Raw genomic sequence first — 20,091 nt, 5'->3', positions numbered from 1 at the left:
CGTTGCTTAGTCTTCTACTCTTTAATGTGTTTTATCACAAATCATTATAAATTTACAAACTGAACACAGATAAAACAAATGAACATAATACAGGTAATAGGATTGATTTTAAATCACACTAAGGATATGAAATAATAGCAATAAAACATTTACATTTATATTGGCAAAAGAAAATGTTTGAGTAATTGAACATCTTTTATTACATATTCCTGCCATTGTAAATCCACCTTTTGCGGGGAGTGTATGATCATTTCAATGACACCTACAATACTGTTTACAAGAGCCACATAATAAATCCTCACCTTAAGGCAAGAACTCAATAACTTCTTCTATTTCTATATGCCTTTATTAAGTTATTGCACTAAGGTGATGAGATTGTGTTTTCTTGCACATATTTGAATATTTTGTTCCAAGCTATAAGAAAAAAAAATGCATTTCATACAAATTCTATATAAATAAATAATAAAAGCACTTACTTAACCATAGCTACCTCACAAAGAAGTCATTAAAGTTTGTTAATAGCTTTGTCCCTGTATAACATTTCAGCATTATGTTCCATTAAACATTAACATGAATATATATAAGCACACCATGTGTATTAAACATTGATAGATAATGTCTTGAACAGTGGTCTCAACTCCATGGATGGCAAGCAGACAAAATATCTTCAACTACTAATACACTTTTTTACCAGAAACACTACTTTTGAGATCAAAGATCAAATAAAACAATAACAGCTTTCTGTCCATAGTGTGGTCAATTTAATAAAAAATATAAATTAATTCCAACTAATGTCTTTAAATTGATTCACATTTATTATTATTATTCCTCATAGGACTTTGCTGTTGTAAGAATAGAACATATAGCCAACCCATTATAACCTTTAAAAGTTCTTATACATGAGCATGCTAATGCCTCGGTTCATATGATCTTTCTTGCCTTGCCAATATATGCTAACATCCTCATTGGGATCTAATATTTAGGTAATAAAGCCTTTTTGTACATATATATTTTTAACAAATATCGAGAAGAATCATGCCAAAGAGTTTTTCTGGGTCCATGACACTTTAAAATGAACCACCTTATCTTATGTTTTAAGTGTATGGTGCATCAACTGCAGCTGATTTCTATATACACATATAATCACATTTTTGTGCTTCCTAACTATTGGTCCACTGCTGCTCGGGGGCATGTTTCATAATTAAATGAAACACTTCTAAATGGAATCTAAATTGAATTTGCTTTCTAAATGTAAAGAACCATCGTACAAAACATTGATTACATGTTCTCAACAATATTACCGGTACATAGTATGATAACATTAAGGTCACAGATACATTCATTTCTTGCATTTTCTATGCACTACTTCTGATGTTTAGTAAAAAAATGACTTTAATCTGTAGTATTTTCTCTTACTATAGGTGAGAAATGAAAATGTTTTATGTAGGACTATATTGGCAAGCATAAAACTTGGTTATGGATTATAATTCAAGTGCTGTGCTGAACAGTGTCTTTATATACTGAGCCGTGTCAACTTGTGTTGAATTTTGCATATACTATCACTTCTAGCTTTTAGACACCTTATTCTGTTATGTACATTTGCACCATACTATTTCAGATTTGGTCCGTCCGTCTATGATTATAGTGATGAGACATGACTGGACAGACAGATTAATACAATCTTTTATAATTCACTCAACTGCATTTTAATTAATAATGGAATTGGAAACATTCATTTAATGTAAAAAAGAGAGTATTAAACATTAAATGCATATTTACATTGCAGTACCAATGTAATTACCCAGAGACGAGTCGAACAAGAATGGTTTGAACAGCAAATTATAAATGTATAATTTCCTGCCAACATAAAAATTCTTCTTAAAACATCTTCAACAACCAACTTGAAATAAAAAGCATATGAAAAAATATAATAAAAAATAAAAAGGACGATGACAAACACATTTTGTTCATTTGTTTACAAGCGGTCTGCATACAACGGTAGTCTGATGATATGAACAGTATACAAGTGAATATAGCATGAATATTTGGCTACCCTATCCCTAGTTGGTTTATAAACTTACATAGGAAATGTTTGACACGTTACAAGGCATCAAGATTTGATAGTAAGATGGGTGAATATTGACCAGCTAGTGTGTATGTACCACAAATGGAAACGAATACTAGAGAGTTTGCATGTTCTAAGACTTTTTCTTGCTTTTCCCTGAGTCCTTGCGAGGCTTTTCTTTTGCTAATTTTCTTCGCTGTATTTGTTTTTGGTGTTCCCGCTCCATGTCCCTCTCTGATATGTTCAATCGAAGTGACTGAAAATATTAGAACATTTACATCCAGCAGCCAAAATGAGTAAGAAATATTTAGAAATATATATGAATTTTACGATGATCTAAATTCACAGTTTCCAACACAATTGCATGTGGGCATAAATTATGCTTGTAGGCTGAATAAGCTCTTACATGATGCCTTAGAGGGGCAAATTGGGAGGCAACATCAAGCACTTAATGCTCAGGTAGATTTTAATGTAATAACACGAGTGCCTCAAAGAGGAGCAATATATGAATGTCAAGGTACATCAGATGGAAATCAAGTTAGACAGGCAAAAAGGTATGTCTCAACTGGTATGTATCAGGGATCCCGATGGGACACCTCCAGTTTAAATCAAGCATGCCTTCATATTGGCGTTTATATGCCTGTTTTACAAAGACTTTCATGTGAAAAGGGCATTTAAACTGTACAGTTTAGCTTTTTAAGGTTATTAATATACCGGGTATATATCAAACTGCTTTAAGTATTAATAAAATATCAAAATGCTTAGAAGCCTAATATATTTCCAAAATCATTCTGCATGTATTTAGGGTTTCTATCTAACTTTGTGCCAAAACCTTATTGTGTCCTATCGGGCAACTGACTTGGAGGTTCTATTGTCCCTCCATGACATTTGGTGTCGTCAAGACCAAGTTTATAGCAAAAATACATAGTAAGTATACAACTGTTACATACAAGTGAAGTTTCCAAGTCAAAAAATGTACAAGTGTACAGGCTGGTTAATAAACTTGTTCGAGATATGGAAACCCAAAAATGTAATTGAAACCCAAGTTTGGATAGGATCATATAAAAAATGGTTATGTTACAGAGGGGAGAACTTCAGTGGACACTGCCTGCCGCTGTGATCACATAATAAATGCAGTTAATTAAAAAGCCTTAACCCTCTTAACATCACCATAAGTGTGGCTCTTTTAGCAAAGTACCTCTCTGACAATGAAGCTCTCATCAATGTCAGCGGGAAGATGTCGTATTTTCTCCAGCGTTTCATACATGCCGGGGGAGGAGGTGAGGTGTTCCTGGGAACCAAGGGAGAGGCGAACCAGCACCATGCCCACCCGGAATACCACCTTCACACCTGAAACACAGCAATACAACACAATCATTCATGTATTAAAATATGTATGTAAAATTACATCTAAGAGAGTTATATTTTCTAATACCCAACTTAATTTTAAGGATAAGATAAGGCTTAAAAGTTTCAATTATTAAATGTATTGCTTTGAGCCAATTTAAAATGACTTAATCACATTTCATTCATGCTTTTCGGTGGTTTATTGGAAAGTATGCTAGAATACCAACCTTCACATAAAAACATGTCCCACACTCGTAACACACTGGCCCATGGTAATGTTCGACTATACACACACATAAACCACTCAGTCATATACAGAATAGGTTCCACTTTATGCTTTTTCTGAAATAGAATAACGCACAGGGTTACCTTCTACATGTACATAATAGTAGAAGAAAGATACGCAGTTTTGGCATTTAAATCTTTATAGGTATTCTTTGCCCTTCATGCAAATATACTTCATGAAAATTACATTTAGATATCTAATTATTTTATAGTTAGAACATTATTATTACGTTAAATCTTTATAGTATTTAATCTTCTTGGTACTTATTGTAAGGTGAAAGGCAATTCAATAGAACTGCTAGAAATGTAGGCTATATTCTAACTAGTGGTACAGTCTGGCGTCAGAGGTTCATGAAAGTATTTATGTTTTTTATAAGTTTGTTGACTTACTAAATGTTTGTAAATAGGTGGATTGCTCCTTTTTAACAACCCAAACAATACATCCCCATCAACTTGAACAGCTTCCTGAAATAACGAAATACAGTTGGTTTCAAAGTTCATATTAGAAACAAAGACATCAGTATTCCAGCTTATGATGAATATCTACACGAATTGGACTAAAGTAATTTGTCAACCTAGGAAAAGTGTAATTTAACATTTCTCTACAGTTATCAAGTATTAAACTAACAGTGTCATGAACTCATTCAGTTAAAATCATTGGAATGTTTGCACATGCCGTTAAACATTGTTATTTTATAATGATGCTGTATAAAATACATGTATACTGATTACCAACCAGACCAGGGCTGTAGTATCCAGGCAGGTATTTCTCACAGATGGAGACAAAGCACCAGAACGCCTCCTCTGCAGGCATGTGCATGAGCAGGACTGCCGCTATCGGGGCCTGGGCCTGGCAGTACCCGTCAGCAGGGTTGTGCACTGTGTATGCCTTTAGTAACCGGAACAGATCCTCCTGACTATCAAGCACAAACAAGTTGGGGATTACATCTACTACATTTATATTTCAAATGAACAACAAACTTCTGTTACATTGTAGCACATTTGATTGACCTAAATCCATGCACATGTACTTTAGTACCCATAGTTTTTTGTGCATTACAACATTGTCATCTACCGGTACATTATTTTTACAATTTCAGACTCCAAAAGCCACATGTTAAAAAATGCACATCTGGAGTAGCATCATGAAGGTTTGCCTGAGTATACTGTGTACAAGTATTCAGTAATATAGATAACGGCTCTCTTCAAAAATCATGTGTACTGTGGTACTTAATGATTGATTTATAAAACAAATACATGGTCAGCAAATCAACACCAACTTTAAAGACATTTAGTAGGTATTGTGAAAATAAGATTTCGATGTACCCATATCCACCCCGTGCCATGAACATCTCGTGCAGGGGAAACTGGCGATGTAGGTCCTTCTTGATATCATCAATACACTTGTGGTCACCAGGGGCCTGCAAGTACTCCTGAAAAAAACACCACACTACTATTTAATACACTCTTCACATTTTTAACAAAGGCAGAATACAATTTCCTGAATGAACAACCACAAAAGCACAATTGCACTAACTAGTGTGTGTTTCATATACTGTATAACAACAAACAAGAACTGTCACAAATGTGTTAATGTTTTTTTTATAGTTTAGGAGTTATAGTTTTTATTGTTGCCATTAAAACATAAAAATGCATCCACTTGACAGAAGAAAATTAGTTAAATGGATAAAAGTTAAAAAGTTTGAGGCTTAAGGTCCAAGCACACAGTTACACTCTAGCTATCAACCAGACAAACTTTTTGTGTTCAAGGTCACCACAACTGCTACCTTTGACTCATTGACCTCAAAATCAATAGGGGTAATCTCATGACCAACCACTCTATCAAGTTTGAGGACTAAATGCCAGACAATACCCAAGTTATCAATTAGACATGAATTTTGGCTACCCTCAAAATCAATATGGGTCACCTGCAGGCCATGTCCATCATATATACCATGAACTAAGCCCACTTTGTGTTCCAGGACATCTGTAGTGTGTCCTTTGACCTACTGACCACAAAATCAATATGGGTCATCTGCAGGTCATAACCAAGCTCCCTATCAAGGTTGAGGACATTAGATCAAAGAACTGTCTAGTTATCAGTTGGACAATGTTTGGTCTTGACATGTTGGGGCATTTGAAGGGTGGCTTAATAATGGAAATATTAAGTGATATCATAAAAATTATGACTAAACAAAGAGAGTGCAACATACTGAAAATGCGAATGATGTTTGTGCCTATCACAAAACATTTTACAGTTAAGTTGTAATTGCATTATGGTTACTTTTATAGCCTAGTCATTTTATAAAAAGAATTTTTTTTTTAAGTTGACTTAAGTTCTTAATTTTAAAAGGGAAAAGCTTGATCAAAATACCATTCTCACTTAAAAATCATGAGTAAAAAATCATCATCTTAATTCAGTTTGATTTAAAAATACATGAGTATTTCCTCAAAATTGCATTACATAATATAATGATTTAGGAGATATTCTGAAAAACCTTGGCCCTACAGTAAGTGAATCACACAATAGAGTAGACCAAGTACTTCAATAACATGCACCATCAATAACAAAACTATTTTGAATAAGGGAATAAAATTAAATCTAAGTGCTCATATACTTCTTAATGGGCTACTTATGATGTATTTGCGTTCTAAGGCAACTTAATTCTAACAACTGTGTAACAAACTAAAAAACACCTTTTGGAGAACTTTAAAAATGAGAAGGGTGATTCAGGGGTCTACCTTGAGTCATTTTTATAACTCAAATGGTTCATTTCTGTATTATATCTAAATTAAAATTACATATTATATATATAACAAGATTGGAACTATTTATTTATGGAATACAGGAGCTCACTAGTGACATAATAGGCCATCTGCATCATGAAGAAACAACTTATTGAATTTGAAATATAGAACCGATATAGTAACTGTTGAACTACTCACATCAAACTTGCCAGGGTTGTGCTCCATGAGATACTTGCTTCCACACAGGTACTGCCATGCACGGCTCCGTATCGATGGGGGAATGCCCTTCCGACAACGCTCTTTCACCTGAAAAAAAAAGGAAAATTGTGATGGCACAATGATCAAATATTATGAAATCATTGAAGATTATCGATTATTTTCATCAAACTTCAAACATTTTACATAATAACCAAAATATACAGGCCTGAATACAGTCATGTAATATCATTTGTTGATTCCTAGGCTACCATCATATATCAAAATTGAATACATAAACAATGGTTGTATTTTAAAGAAAAGATCATTCAATATGTTTAAAGCTAGTTTTGAAATATACTAGACATAGTGGTTGTTTAAATAAATATTAATGTTATATTCATACCATTTTCATATAAATGTAGTATATACACTGTCTGTTTTTCTGCTTATGGGTGCCCAATTCAATTTTAATTGTCAATTATAAAATTTGTGCGATTATCCAAAACTAGTTATCAGTATTTTGCATACAAAGATAACACCATCAAAGAAGGAATGAACACTGGCAACAGAGTAACAAATGGTAAAAAAAATGTTACAAAAAAATAAGAAAATATTTAAAAAGAAATGAAAAAAAAATACAACATCCAAAATTTCAAAAGTTATCAAAAATATTTAGTTTTATAAATATGCCTCTGGTATTGTCCATATATATTCTCATGTCAAAGCAGTAACAGCAGTGATTAATTTTACAATGCATCCTGAGAACTTTTCCACCAGTCTACAGTGCATCCCGAGTCCTATGCCACTCTACAGTGCATCCGAAGTCTAATGCCATTCGATCGTGCATCCCAAGTCTTATGCCATTTTACAGGGCATCCCAAGTCCTATGCCATTATACAGTGCATCCCAAGTCCTATGCCATTTTACAGTGCATCCAAAGTCCTATGACATTTTACAGGGCATCCCAAGTCCTATGCCATTATACAGTGCATCCCAAGTCCTATGACATTATTCAGTGCATCCAAAGTCCTATGACATTTTACAGTGCATCCCAAGTCCTATGCCATTATACAGTGCATCCCAAGTCCTATGCCATTCTACAGTGCATTCCAAGTCCTATGCCATTCTACAGTGCATTCCAAGTCCTATGACATTTTACAGTGCATCCAAAAGCCAATGACATTTTACAGTGCATCCTGAGTCCTATGCCATTTTACAGTGCATGCCAAGTCCTATGCCATTTTACAGTGCATCCCAAGTCCTATGACATTTTACAGTGAATTCCAAGTCCTATGCCATTTTTCAGTGCATCCCGAGTCCTATGACATTTTACAGTGCATCCAAAAGCCTATGGCATTTTACAGTGCATCCCAAGTCCTATGCCATTTTATAGTGCATTCCAAGTCCTATGCCATTCTACAGTGCATTCCAAGTCCTATGACATTATCCAGTGCATTCCAAGTCCTATGCCATTCTACAGTGCATTCCAAGTCCTATGCCATTCTATAGTGCATTCCAAGTCCTATGCCATTCTACAGTGCATTCCAAGTCCTATGCCATTCTACAGTGCATTCCAAGTCCTATGCCATTCTACAGTGCATTCCAAGTCCTATGCCATTTTACAGTGCATCCAAAGTCCTGTGACATTCTCTAGTGCATTCCAAGTCCTATGCCATTCTACAGCGCATTCCAAGTTTTATGCCATTTTACAGTGCATCCTGAGTCCTATGCCATTCTACAGTGCATTCCAAGCACTATGCCATTCTACAGCGCATTCCAAGTCTTATGCCATTTTACAGTGCATTCCAAGCCCTATGCCATTCTACAGCGCATCCTGAGTCTTATGCCATTTTACAGTGCATCTTGAGTCCTATGCCATTTTACAGTGCATCCTGAGTCCTATGCCATTTTACAGTGCATTCAGTGTTCTATGACATTTTACAGTGCATTCAGAGTTCTATGCCATTTTACAGTGCATCCCAAGTCCTATGACATTTTACAGTGCATTCAGAGTCCTATGCCACTCTACAGTGCATCCCAAGTCCTATGACATTTTACAGTGCATTCCAAGTCCTATGCCATTCTACAGTGCATTCCAAGTCCTATGCCATTCTTCAGTGCATTCCAAGTCCTATGCCATTTTACAGTGCATCCAAAGTCCTGTGACATTCTCTAGTGCATTCCAAGTCCTATGCCATTCTACAGCGCATTCCAAGTCTTATGCCATTTTACAGTGCATCCTGAGTCCTATGCCATTCTACAGTGCATTCCAAGCACTATGCCATTCTACAGCGCATTCCAAGTCTTATGCCATTTTACAGTGCATTCCAAGCCCTATGCCATTCTACAGCGCATCCTGAGTCTTATGCCATTTTACAGTGCATCTTGAGTCCTATGCCATTTTACAGTGCATCCTGAGTCCTATGCCATTTTACAGTGCATTCAGTGTTCTATGACATTTTACAGCGCATTCATAGTTCTATGCCATTTTACAGTGCATCCCAAGTCCTATGCCATTTTACAGTGCATTCAGAGTCCTATGCCACTCTACAGTGCATCCCAAGTCCTATGACATTTTACAGTGCATTCCGAGTCCTGTGCCACTCACAGTGCATCCCAAGTCCTATGACATTTTACAGTGCATTCAGAGTTCTATGCCATTTTACAGTGCATCCCAAGTCCTATGCCATTTTACAGTGCATTCCGAGTCCTATGCCATTCTACAGTGCATCCCAAGTCCTATGACATTTTACAGTGCATTCCGAGTCCTGTGCCATTCTACAGAGCATCCCAAGTCCTATGACATTTTACAGTGCATTCAGAGTTCTATGCCATTTTACAGTGCATCCCAAGTCCTATGCCATTTTACAGTGCATTCCGAGTCCTATGCCATTATACAGTGCATCCCAAGTCCTATGACATTTTACAGTGCATTCTGAGTCCTGTGCCATTCTACAGTGCATCCCAAGGCCTATGACATTTTACAGTGCATTCAGAGTTCTACGCATTCTACAGTGCATCCCAATTCCTATGCCATTCTACATTGCATTCCAAGTCCTGTACCATTTTACAGTGCATCCTGAATCATATGCCATTATTTTACTTGGGACCCATTATTCCTAAATTTGTGCAACCTGGGAATACACTCCTTTTAAGTAATATGTGCACAGGTTAAGTTAAAAGTAAAAAGTTAATGCAAGGAGGCTCTCAGAGTTTTGCTCTTTGCATGTTCATGTATAAATGTCTTATATAAGGGCTAAAAAAACTGCTTTCTTTTTTCCTTTATATATGTTTTTTTTATAATATATTACTATAGGAAATTTTTGTATTTATTTAATCCGAAAGCATCTATAACAATTATTTTTACACAAAGTTTTGTAAAAAGTAATATGACATACGTTTTCCCGCCAAACGACATTGTGTCGTTCTTGACTTAACGTCCGTTGTAGTTGTTATTATAACCCTGAAGAAGGCGCTTGGCGCCGAAACGTTTGTTTATAATTAAAAGTAAAGTATACGTGTTATTGTTTGTGTTACTCTGTTAATTATATAAGGGCTGAAACATGTATCAGTGGAATATGGTACCTTTTTAAATCTCTTGCTCATCCATTTCTCCCAGTTCTGGAACATATCCAGCCACTTCAACTCTCGTTTTCTCAGTACTTCTATGGGAAGTCTTCTTTCCCTGTAAGATTAACAAACAATGTCTACATTAGTTTAATTCCATTGATGAATATCAACTAATGACATCTTTTATTATTATAAGTCAACATCAATGATTGAATGGTATATATATATTGAGCAAATTAATTTCAAAATTCTAGGAAAAAGATTTTTGTTACATGTTTTCTTTAATCAATGCAATAATACAATAAAAGGGAAGCACAAATACACAAACACAGGTCAATGGCTTAGTTGACAGTATTAATTATGTTAATAATATATTGTTACATTGTATGAGACTTTCACCAATTATCAGCCAGATGCTAGAGGGTATATGGAAGAAAGAGATAGTACAACCCATAACTGATAAAACAACACTTTCTCTGAACACTTGCTGCTCCTGTCACTCACACATTAGAGCTACAATTGTGTAGCTCCACTTGTAGCATTGTAGCCCGGCCTAAACTTTGTTTTCAGAACATGTTCTTTTTTATTCTTTATTTGCCAGAAAATCCTTGTGGCTCCAGCTCTTTTATGAGCTGTGTTTAAAAAAGAGCCAATGACACTTCCGAGCTAGAGCAAAAGTACAGGTCTATGCCCCTTTCTTAGCAGCATTATGTTAACAAAGCGGTCAGTGCACTCTAAATTGCTATTTAATTGATTAACAGTAAGAGAGAAACTGTTACAAAATTTATAAGAGGGCCATATTTTGACAATTACTAATTTATTTTAATACCTACTTAATATGAGAGTAATTATTGTAGAGCAAATTGTCAATGTAAAATATGAACAGAACAGAACATAAGTTTATTTCGACTTATGCAACACAGCATCTCGTCAAACAAATATATACAATTAAACAAAATATTCATGCGTGTGATCATCGTTACAAGGTAGCCAATATCAATAACAATTCAAGATAGCTCAAGAAATATGGAGAATGTTCACATATAACAATATTGATAATAATAGATATAAGAAGCTGTTTATCTAGTTATTTAGATACATTATAGAAATGCAGATGATTAGTGGTCACGATAGTGATTGTACGATTACGACTTAAACAATATCATTGATTAATAAGTTTTTTCTATTTTTTGCCTGTACCAAAAATTTACATAAATTTACAATAGTTGTTTTGTTATTACTACTAACTAGTTGAGTAAATTTAAACATGCTGGGTTTTACATAAAAATACTTCTTAATAATTTTTTTACGTAGGTCATCGAAACAGTTACATTTTATAACAAAATGAAATTCATCCTCAATTTCCTGTGTATGGCATAATAAACATAATCTTTCATTTCTTGGCAGTCTGTTTTGTCCGTACCTGCCAGTTTCAATACGTAACCTCTGAGCTGATACACGTAATTGAGTGAGGTATTTTCTATTAGTTTTGTTATATAGTAAATTAAGATATTCAGCCATACCAAACGTACTGTGCAGATGCAAGTATAGAATATTAAGTTTCGCACTGTTTTCAATATCAGCACGCCACTTATGTAGAAAACTATCGATTAAACGTTGTTTAAAGACTTGAGCAAAGAGTTTGACATTATAATTCCCCGGATTAATCCAGATATCTAAAAACCCATTCTCCTGAAGTAAACATTTAACGTTAGATGCCCAAGTTGTAAGGCCTTCCTCCCTTAAATCAACTGATTTACGGTATAACAAATTTAATAAAATATTATTGGACTGTTGTACTTTGAACCAATATTTAATAATTAGTACTTTGCTTAACTCCTAGAAGCGATTTGCAAAATTTAAGGTGGATCCTTTCAATATTTTTCGATTTTGAAAACCCCTAGACAGAACTCGCATAGTTAAGGATCGAACCTACAAATGAGTCAAACAATCGAAGTGCAATTTTCGGAGGTACGTCATACTTGTTAATATTTTTGTTTAATACGTTTAAAACGAAAGTGCCCGTGTAGTTAAATACTGTGCCTAGATAGTTAAAGTTGTCAACTACTTCAAGTGGTACGCCACTATATACCCAAGTTTCATTAGCCCTAACCGGTCCTTATTACAACCTTAGTTTTGGCTATATTAACTTCTAAGCCCCACATTTGGCAATACTTGTAAAGATGGTCTACTAAACTTCTCTGTAAGTCTTCTACTGAGTTTCCAATTATTACCATATCGTCTGCAAAAAGTATTATCATAATACATAAATCGTATAGGCTAATACCACAGTCAACGTTCTGTTGTAGAAACAGTTCTAGATCTTCTAAGAATAATGCAAACAAAACCGGCGAATTATTTTGTCCTTGGCGTAAACCAATAGAAATATCAAAGAAATCGGAGACTGAATTGCAATTGACACACGATTTTACCACAGAATACATTGCTCTAAATATTTTAAGTAGTTTCCCATCCAACCCCATTTTAAAGAGTTTGTACCACAGAGCATTCCTATAAACAGAGTCAAATGCCTTTTTTAGGTCAACAAATGCGCATGGTAACCGTAACTTATTAAAAATGGCATTTTCGATAACATTATGTAAAACAAATATTGCATCTTCTGTGCTAGATCCCTTTCGAAAACCAAACTGGGCATCCGACAGCAAGTTATTTCCATCGAACCAATTTTCGACTCTTTTAGTGAGCACACGTGTAAATATTTCTCCTAGATTACTAACTAAGGTAATGCCTCTATAATTGTTTGGGTCATTAACGTCACCCTTCTTATGTATCAATACGACGAAACCGTATGACCAAGACAAAGGGAAATAACCTCCGTCGAGAATGATGTTAAACAAGTCCGTTAAATGACCGACTAAAATATCTATAGTATCGATAAAAAACTCATTTAGTAAATTATCAATCGGACATGAGGATTTATTACATTTAATACCTTTTACAGCAAGACGAATTTCCTCAGGAGTTATGGCAGCGTTAAGTGCAAATGTGGGATCATCGATATTAAAATCAGTATCGTTGATAAAATTATCTATTTCGTCTATTTGTGTAGAGCGTATATCATTGAACAGACCGGCATAGTATTCCTTAAATGTTTCGGTGTCAATATTGTCTGAAAAACTGGGTTTCTTAGATTTAAAGTGGTTCCAGAATTCTTTTGGTTTTTTACTTCGCAACTCGTACAATTCTTTAGCTTTACGCGTTCTATACGCTCTCTTTTTCTTTTTAACAAGCGTTTTAAATGCACACTTTTTTATCACACAAAACTGATCTATTTAATTCAGATTTATATAAGTTAAAGTTATTTAGTGCCTCTAAATACGCCTTTTTGACCGTAAAACATTCGTGGTCAAACCAGGCATTTGAGGATTTATTTATGTAACTATTACTATTGCTTTGCAATAAATACGTTTTCTTAAAATACGGGTCTGCACTTTTAAGCACGACAGACGAAAATTCTTCGACCAATTTATCAATGTCGCATGGCCGTGAAGAGTGCAAATCGTTGAATATAGTATTCATAGTATTTAGATTCGCTATCAAATCTCTTCTAAATAGGGGTTTATTGTTTTCACACCACTTATAATATGTATGACTTGTCTCAATATTAGGCCGCGGGGTAGTATCAAAATATGATCTGGCCTATCCTACTCTACAATTCCAGTCTCCGACTAGCAATACTTTCCCTTGATTTTCAAAATGATACATATCATCACTTACAATATCGAACAAATCTACATCATATACAGAGTTAATTGGTGAATCGTCTGCCCATAAATACAGACAACATAAATATATATCATCATCCAATAAAAAGTATTTTTTATCAAGTTTCAACCATACAATAGTGGCAAAATGATTCCTAACAATTGATATTCCTTTACTTATTTCATATTTTACATAAATAACTATGCCGCCACTATGTCTTTTTGCCTTTTTATGTTTATATTTTCTAAAAAATTTATAACACTTAAACCCTTCAACATTTAAACTAGAGCAAGAATTAGTCCATGATTCAGATAAAATTACAACATTATGTTTTGTAAATATCTTAAGAAAATCTTCGTCAGACAGTTTATTTTCCGTTAGACCATTACAATTCCAGACAAGTATTTTTAGTTCATTCTCCGATGTATCCTAATCAGATGTTACCGGGCTCCCATTAACGTATAGCGTGTCATACACTAGCCAGGCCCGTTTTCCGGCTTGCTTGGCCGCCTTTAGTTTAGGTAGAAGCCTCCGTCGTGCTTCCATGATTTCAGCAGGGAACTGCTCACTTATGAAGAAGGTTGTGCCTTTCAGCTGCCGACCTTGCTTTCGGGCCGTTTCAAGATCCTTGAATTCGGTGAATTTGCACACAATGTTGCGAGGACGTGGATTACCCCCATTCTGGTTATGAGCACCAATATGATGAGCATGTTCAATCTTCATTGCAGTAACCAGTTCCTGTGCCAGATTTAGTTTAGATTTTAGAAATTCACGAACCTTGACCTCTGTGTCAGCTTGTTTCTCCTCCGGACCCTCTTCTATTCCACCAAAGATCAGATTGTTTCTCATGCTTTGAGATTTTATATAAACCAACTCGTTTTTCATCATTAAATTTTGTTGTTCTAAAGCTTCTACGTTTGACTGTATTTTAGATTGCCGAAAGTCCAGATGCTCAACCTTTTCATCAATGGTATTGATTTTCTCATCAAAACGTTTATTTGAATCATGAACCAAGGTCCATAGGTTCTTCAAATCTCTATCAAAATTGTCAGCCTTTTTCTCCAAAGTATTTAGCGTTTCTAGTCTGGCTTCTACATTGTTAATTTGACCCTGAATCTTCTCCAGAACGTTCAAAATTGTCGAGATGTCCGCTTTAGAAATATCCGAAGGCGCGTTACTGGCCATCGTAGCAGTTGGGTTATTTATGATTTTATCTGAAGCGTTTGAACTTTCACAATTACTTTTGTTAAATACAGCAGAGTCATCAAAAAGTACAGAGTTTGTTTGATTCAAAATTTCACTTACTGCGATTTGACCCTCTTTATTATCTACCGGGCCTCCGATTTTGAACACTTTACCTATGTTTAACAATTCTTCATCCGTACTGCTACCCTTTTTACGTTTAGACACTTTATTCCTGCTAGATTTTCCCATAGCTCACTAAACACAGCTCCCACAAACACATATTCCCAAAATAGTTCACCTTTTTTCACTGAATAATTGCAAAAATCCATAAAACTACGCTAAAAGTCCAGAGCAAAATTTAGACGTGGCCATCTTATCACGTGATCACACTTTTTATTAATATGAATAAAACAAGCAAATTCGTTGAATTGATATTGTTGATGAAATATATATATATGAGTTTGATTGCAACTGTTTGAAATATAAAAAAAATATTGTATATAATGTAACATTTAGAATTGACCAAGAAACCTAGTTTATGACTCCATGTTACCCAGTTCCAAACTAATCTAAGATTTCATCAAGGCATACATTCTGATTAAGTTTCATGAAGATTGGTCCAGATATATTGCAAACAATACAGCCTCTAGAGTGCCCACAAGTTTGTTTTAAGATTTGACTAAGTGACCTTATTTTTGACCCCACATGACCAACTAGTTTCAAACTATTCCAAGATTTCATTGAGGCATTTTGATTAAGTTTCATGGAATTTAGAGCAGATGTATTGCCTCTAGAGTGTTCCCAAGATTTCTTTAAGATTTGACCTAGTGACCTAGTTTTTGACCCATATGACCCACTTTTAAAACGCAGTCGAAATTTAACCCAAGAAAACATTCTGACCATGTTTGAACTTCATCAGACCAATCACCACCATAAAATAGTTTCGGACAAGATTTTTTAAAGATTTGACCTAGTGACCTAATTTCTTATCACATGTGACCCAGTTTAAAATATGTCGAAGACTTCATCAAGGAAAACATTCTGATCAAGTTTAATGAATATAAGACCATACATATTGCCTCTAATGTGTTTCAAAGATTTACTATGATTTGACCTAGTGACCTAAATTTTGACCTGATGTACCCCACTTTTTTAAGTAGTCCATATTTCTTCAAGGGGTACATCATGACTAATTATGAACATAACTTGACTAATCATTACCATGATATGGTTCTGGACAAGATTTTTCTAAGATTTGACCTAGTGACCTAATTTTAGATCATATGTGACCCAGTTTATTTACGACCAAGAGTTCAACAAGGAAAACCATCTGATAAAATTTCATGAATATTTGACCATGTATAATGCCTCTAGTATGTTCAAAAGATTTTTCTAAGATGTGACCTAGTTTTTGACCCCATGTGACCCACTTTTAAAATAGGTCGAGATATGATCAAGGGGAACATTCTGACCAAGTCTGAACATTTTCTGATCAATGCCTACCAAGATATTATGGTACCAGACGGACGGACGGACGGAATGATGGACGGACAACGTCAAAACAATATCCCCCTCCCGAAATCTTTGATTCGGTGGGGGATAATAAAATGTGACTTTAAAGCTGCACTCTCACAGACTGATTGTTTTAACAATTGTTTTTATTTTTTGTTTTGGAACGAGCCAATTTTTGCGAAAATGCATCGAAACCAGTTAAAGAAGACTGCTGACAAAAAAAATAGATCGCAGATATTTAGAGTAAGTTCAAAAAATGAAGTTTATTGCATTTTTCTTAAACCGTGGTTACAATTGACTGGTGCATAAGAGTAGCATTAACACACGTTTTTTTATATTTTAACCCTTTAGCGCATGTATACAAGATAGGCCGACATAGCTCATTAGCAGATGTAAACGCATCTGGCCGACCCTATCCACTACTGGATGTATACGCATCTCCCGCATATTTCAATAGGGTCATTTCAATACTTCAATTTTGCATCTTTCTATTTGTAAACAATATCCCGGATGTTTATAAAGCTGAAGCTTAACCTTTTGTGTATTGATTTTCCCTCGATAATGTCGTCTGCTAAAACTTGAAGGTTATTATTTATACTGCCAATCATAGATGTGAGATCCCACTGTGACGTAATAAAACCTCGAGGAATGTCAGTACTGTACAGTATGGAATTTCCCCCAAAACATTGATGCGTAAATCATTGAATATATTATGTCAGTTTAATTTACCATTAAAATCAATAAAGATTATAATTATTTGTAGATAATAGTTTGTGTTACAAACAATAGAGACAATAAGTAGCTGAGAAAATGATGAGTAAATTTTCTGCTGAGCTAATCGATGGCCAGCATGGTTCCGGTTGTAAAATAGGTCTAGTAAACAACATTTGTGCAAGCGTTTGATGATTAAGATCTTTTTATTCATTACTTGGAAAACATTTATCGGCTTTCTTTTTGTAAAGAATTTTATTTGGTTTTTTTTTTCTATGTTTTATACACAAGAACATCAATTGTCGGCTTTTTAATCCAGATGGGTCTTTTTTTATGATAGGGGTAATAAAATTTAGATCGATCCCAGCGTTTTATTACCCTTTGATTTAATGCAATTATGACATTTCAAAGAAATGTTACAATTCCATCTTGGAAATGCATTCACAGATGAAATAGAATAATTTAATATTTCATCATTGACACCATTTATTAGATAATTTAATTATCTATAAAAAATGTATTCACATAAAAAAGATTTGGAAACAATTATTTGGAGTAATATTGATTTTAAGGTCATACTGCTGTATTCATTTGCTTATTTTCAAATATCCTGAAAAGTACCTATACAGATAAGGACTGCTTATCAGTAAGATGGCTATTGACTGGGAGGTGTAATCTGGCCACTTGTCTATGTGCTAAAGGGTTAAAGACAAATTCTACCACTTTGGAAAATTTCTCCAAAATTATGGATGTTTATGTACTTCAGAAGAATAATTTTAGAAGTTTAAGCCCATTTCAAAGGAGAAATATATTTTCAACCTTCCTTGAATGGAAGCCCTGGACTCATGTGGTCCTTGCTACAATGATAGTGTACTAATATGATAAATAGATCTTATAATTTAACATTCTGCCAGATCAGCTTCCAACTGGATTTCCTCTTAATTCTACTTTTTATGTACTTACACGAGTTAGACGCATTAAAGTACAGGCATATTAAGAGAAAAAAAGGTCATTTTTTACAACATTAAGGAAGAATTAAATACACTGAGAAAAACTTACTCATCAGGATTGGTAAATTCTTTTCCACCAATAAATCCATATCGATCAACTTTTGCTACAGCAGAACCATTTTGAACATTTTCAACAACATTGTCTACAGATTTCACTCCAACAGGACTGCTCTTCTTATGATTGTCTTTTTTTTGGTTATGCTCACTGTAAGCAGGACCATTCAGTTTGGAATGTGAAATGTTAATGTCATCTTCACTGTCATCACTTTTATCCGCATACAAGTCTGATTCATGCTCACTTTCACCAGGTCTAGATGATATTGCTTTGGCCATGGTAATAGTTCTTTTTAAAACAATTCACAATATTTCGTTCATTATTTCCACCCATGTAGAAGTTTGTGATGCTTGCAATTCAAATAAGACATAGCCGGATAACCGATTGAACTTAAAAATGTGTCTATGGTCTTTGCTTTTGTTATGTCAGTTTATAACTACCAGGGTGAACTGCCTACGTTTACATTCAAGTTAATAATTTCAACATTTTTATTTGTAGAATATCTGCCGTTTGATTTCACAAAAATGGTACAATACTATTACGGAGAGTAATTTGTTAAAAAACTTCACAGTAGGTGGAACAAATCTGTCAAATACCCGGAAGTAAACAAACGGAAATATCGGATGCGCAAGCGCGTAATATATTTACTCATTGTCGAATGTACTTTTAATTGTGTTATCGATCAGACATTATCACGTGAAAATCATTAAACTCTTTGCTGTACTTGTATAAAAGGACACTTCGTGTTTTTTGTGTCTTTTATTTTTATCAATAAACATCATCTTTCTACATTAAGATGTCTGGATGTAAAACCATAGAAAAAGTATTTAGTTTTAGATCGATACAAAATATCTACCATAATCAAAAGTTACTAAGTTATGCTATACTGCGTGTATAATTTCACATTTATAGGAAGATAAAACAAAGTTCACGACAGTCGAATTGCAAATTCTGGAAAGGATTTGAAAGAGCTTCAGCTGCGGAGGAGTCATTTCGTTAGATTAAAACAATCGAGGTCCCAGGTATAACAAAATTATTCCTGTGCTCATAATATAATATAATATAAATACACAATGCATGATAATACTTGTAAGCAGGTATCTTACGCCATTTAAGAGGTACCATTATGAATTATTCAGCATTGCTCCCTACATGTCATTTTATTGAAACACCAAAAAAAAAGCGAATGTACTTTCTGAGGCCCAAAATCGTGCCGTTGAGGCTCTTGTCGTCGTAGGAACAAGTACCCTGGTACAGCAGTATAGTAACATGGTGTCAGAAGCTTTCAGAATTGACGTTTTAAATTAAGAAAAAAATATGTTTACTTTGTGACGCTCTTTCTTACAAAACGTCAAGTGTTTACAATAAGCAAGTTCTACATTAGATATGAACGTGGACAACATGCGGGGGCGGACCATGGATTCGACGTTAGAAGTGGCGTAACTTTGGGTCATAACCTTTTGACTTCCGCCTCTCTCTCTCTCTCTCAGAACCAGTATATATTTGGTTTAAAATGGTGGCATGGGGATTTGTGGGTTCCCCCGCATAACATTTTAACAATTTATAGTCCGAAATGGTGCATTTTATTACTTTTTTTCTCCGATATTAACATAACAAGTAAACTTGGACGATTTTAACGGGATGCGCACCGGGTTCGCCCCAAACCATTGGAACCGCTA

General features: G+C 34.7%; 1 protein-coding gene across 1 annotated transcript; it reads right to left on the bottom strand.

The window, feature by feature from the left end:
- Positions 1-6: 6 nt before the first annotated feature.
- Positions 7-19,014, bottom strand: LOC128232366 (TBC1 domain family member 10A-like). The gene is made up of 9 exons (XM_052945877.1): positions 18,407-19,014; positions 10,229-10,328; positions 6,644-6,751; positions 5,024-5,130; positions 4,434-4,614; positions 4,088-4,162; positions 3,640-3,754; positions 3,264-3,415; positions 7-2,321 (listed from the first exon to the last, which is right to left on the bottom strand). Exons 1-9 carry the CDS (start codon positions 18,688-18,690, stop codon positions 2,199-2,201), a joined length of 1,245 nt encoding a protein of 414 aa, XP_052801837.1. The 5' UTR covers positions 18,691-19,014; the 3' UTR covers positions 7-2,198.
- Between the last annotated feature and the right edge of the window lie 1,077 nt (positions 19,015-20,091).

Source organism: Mya arenaria, chromosome 4 (assembly GCF_026914265.1).
Source record: "Mya arenaria isolate MELC-2E11 chromosome 4, ASM2691426v1".
NCBI classification, from domain to species: domain Eukaryota; kingdom Metazoa; phylum Mollusca; class Bivalvia; order Myida; family Myidae; genus Mya; species Mya arenaria.
This window is presented reverse-complemented; position numbering and strand designations above follow the sequence as displayed.

Excerpts from the sequence above, each read along its gene's own strand:
- LOC128232366 (XM_052945877.1), bottom strand. The coding sequence starts at position 18,690 with ATGGCCAAAGCAATATCATCTAGACCTGGTGAAAGTGAGCATGAATCA. Across the intron at positions 4,615-5,023 it reads ATGGCACGGGGTGGATATGG|TCAGGAGGATCTGTTCCGGT; the intron begins GTACATCGAAAT and ends TGTGCTTGATAG. Across the intron at positions 4,163-4,433 it reads GATACTACAGCCCTGGTCTG|GAAGCTGTTCAAGTTGATGG; the intron begins GTTGGTAATCAG and ends TCGTTATTTCAG.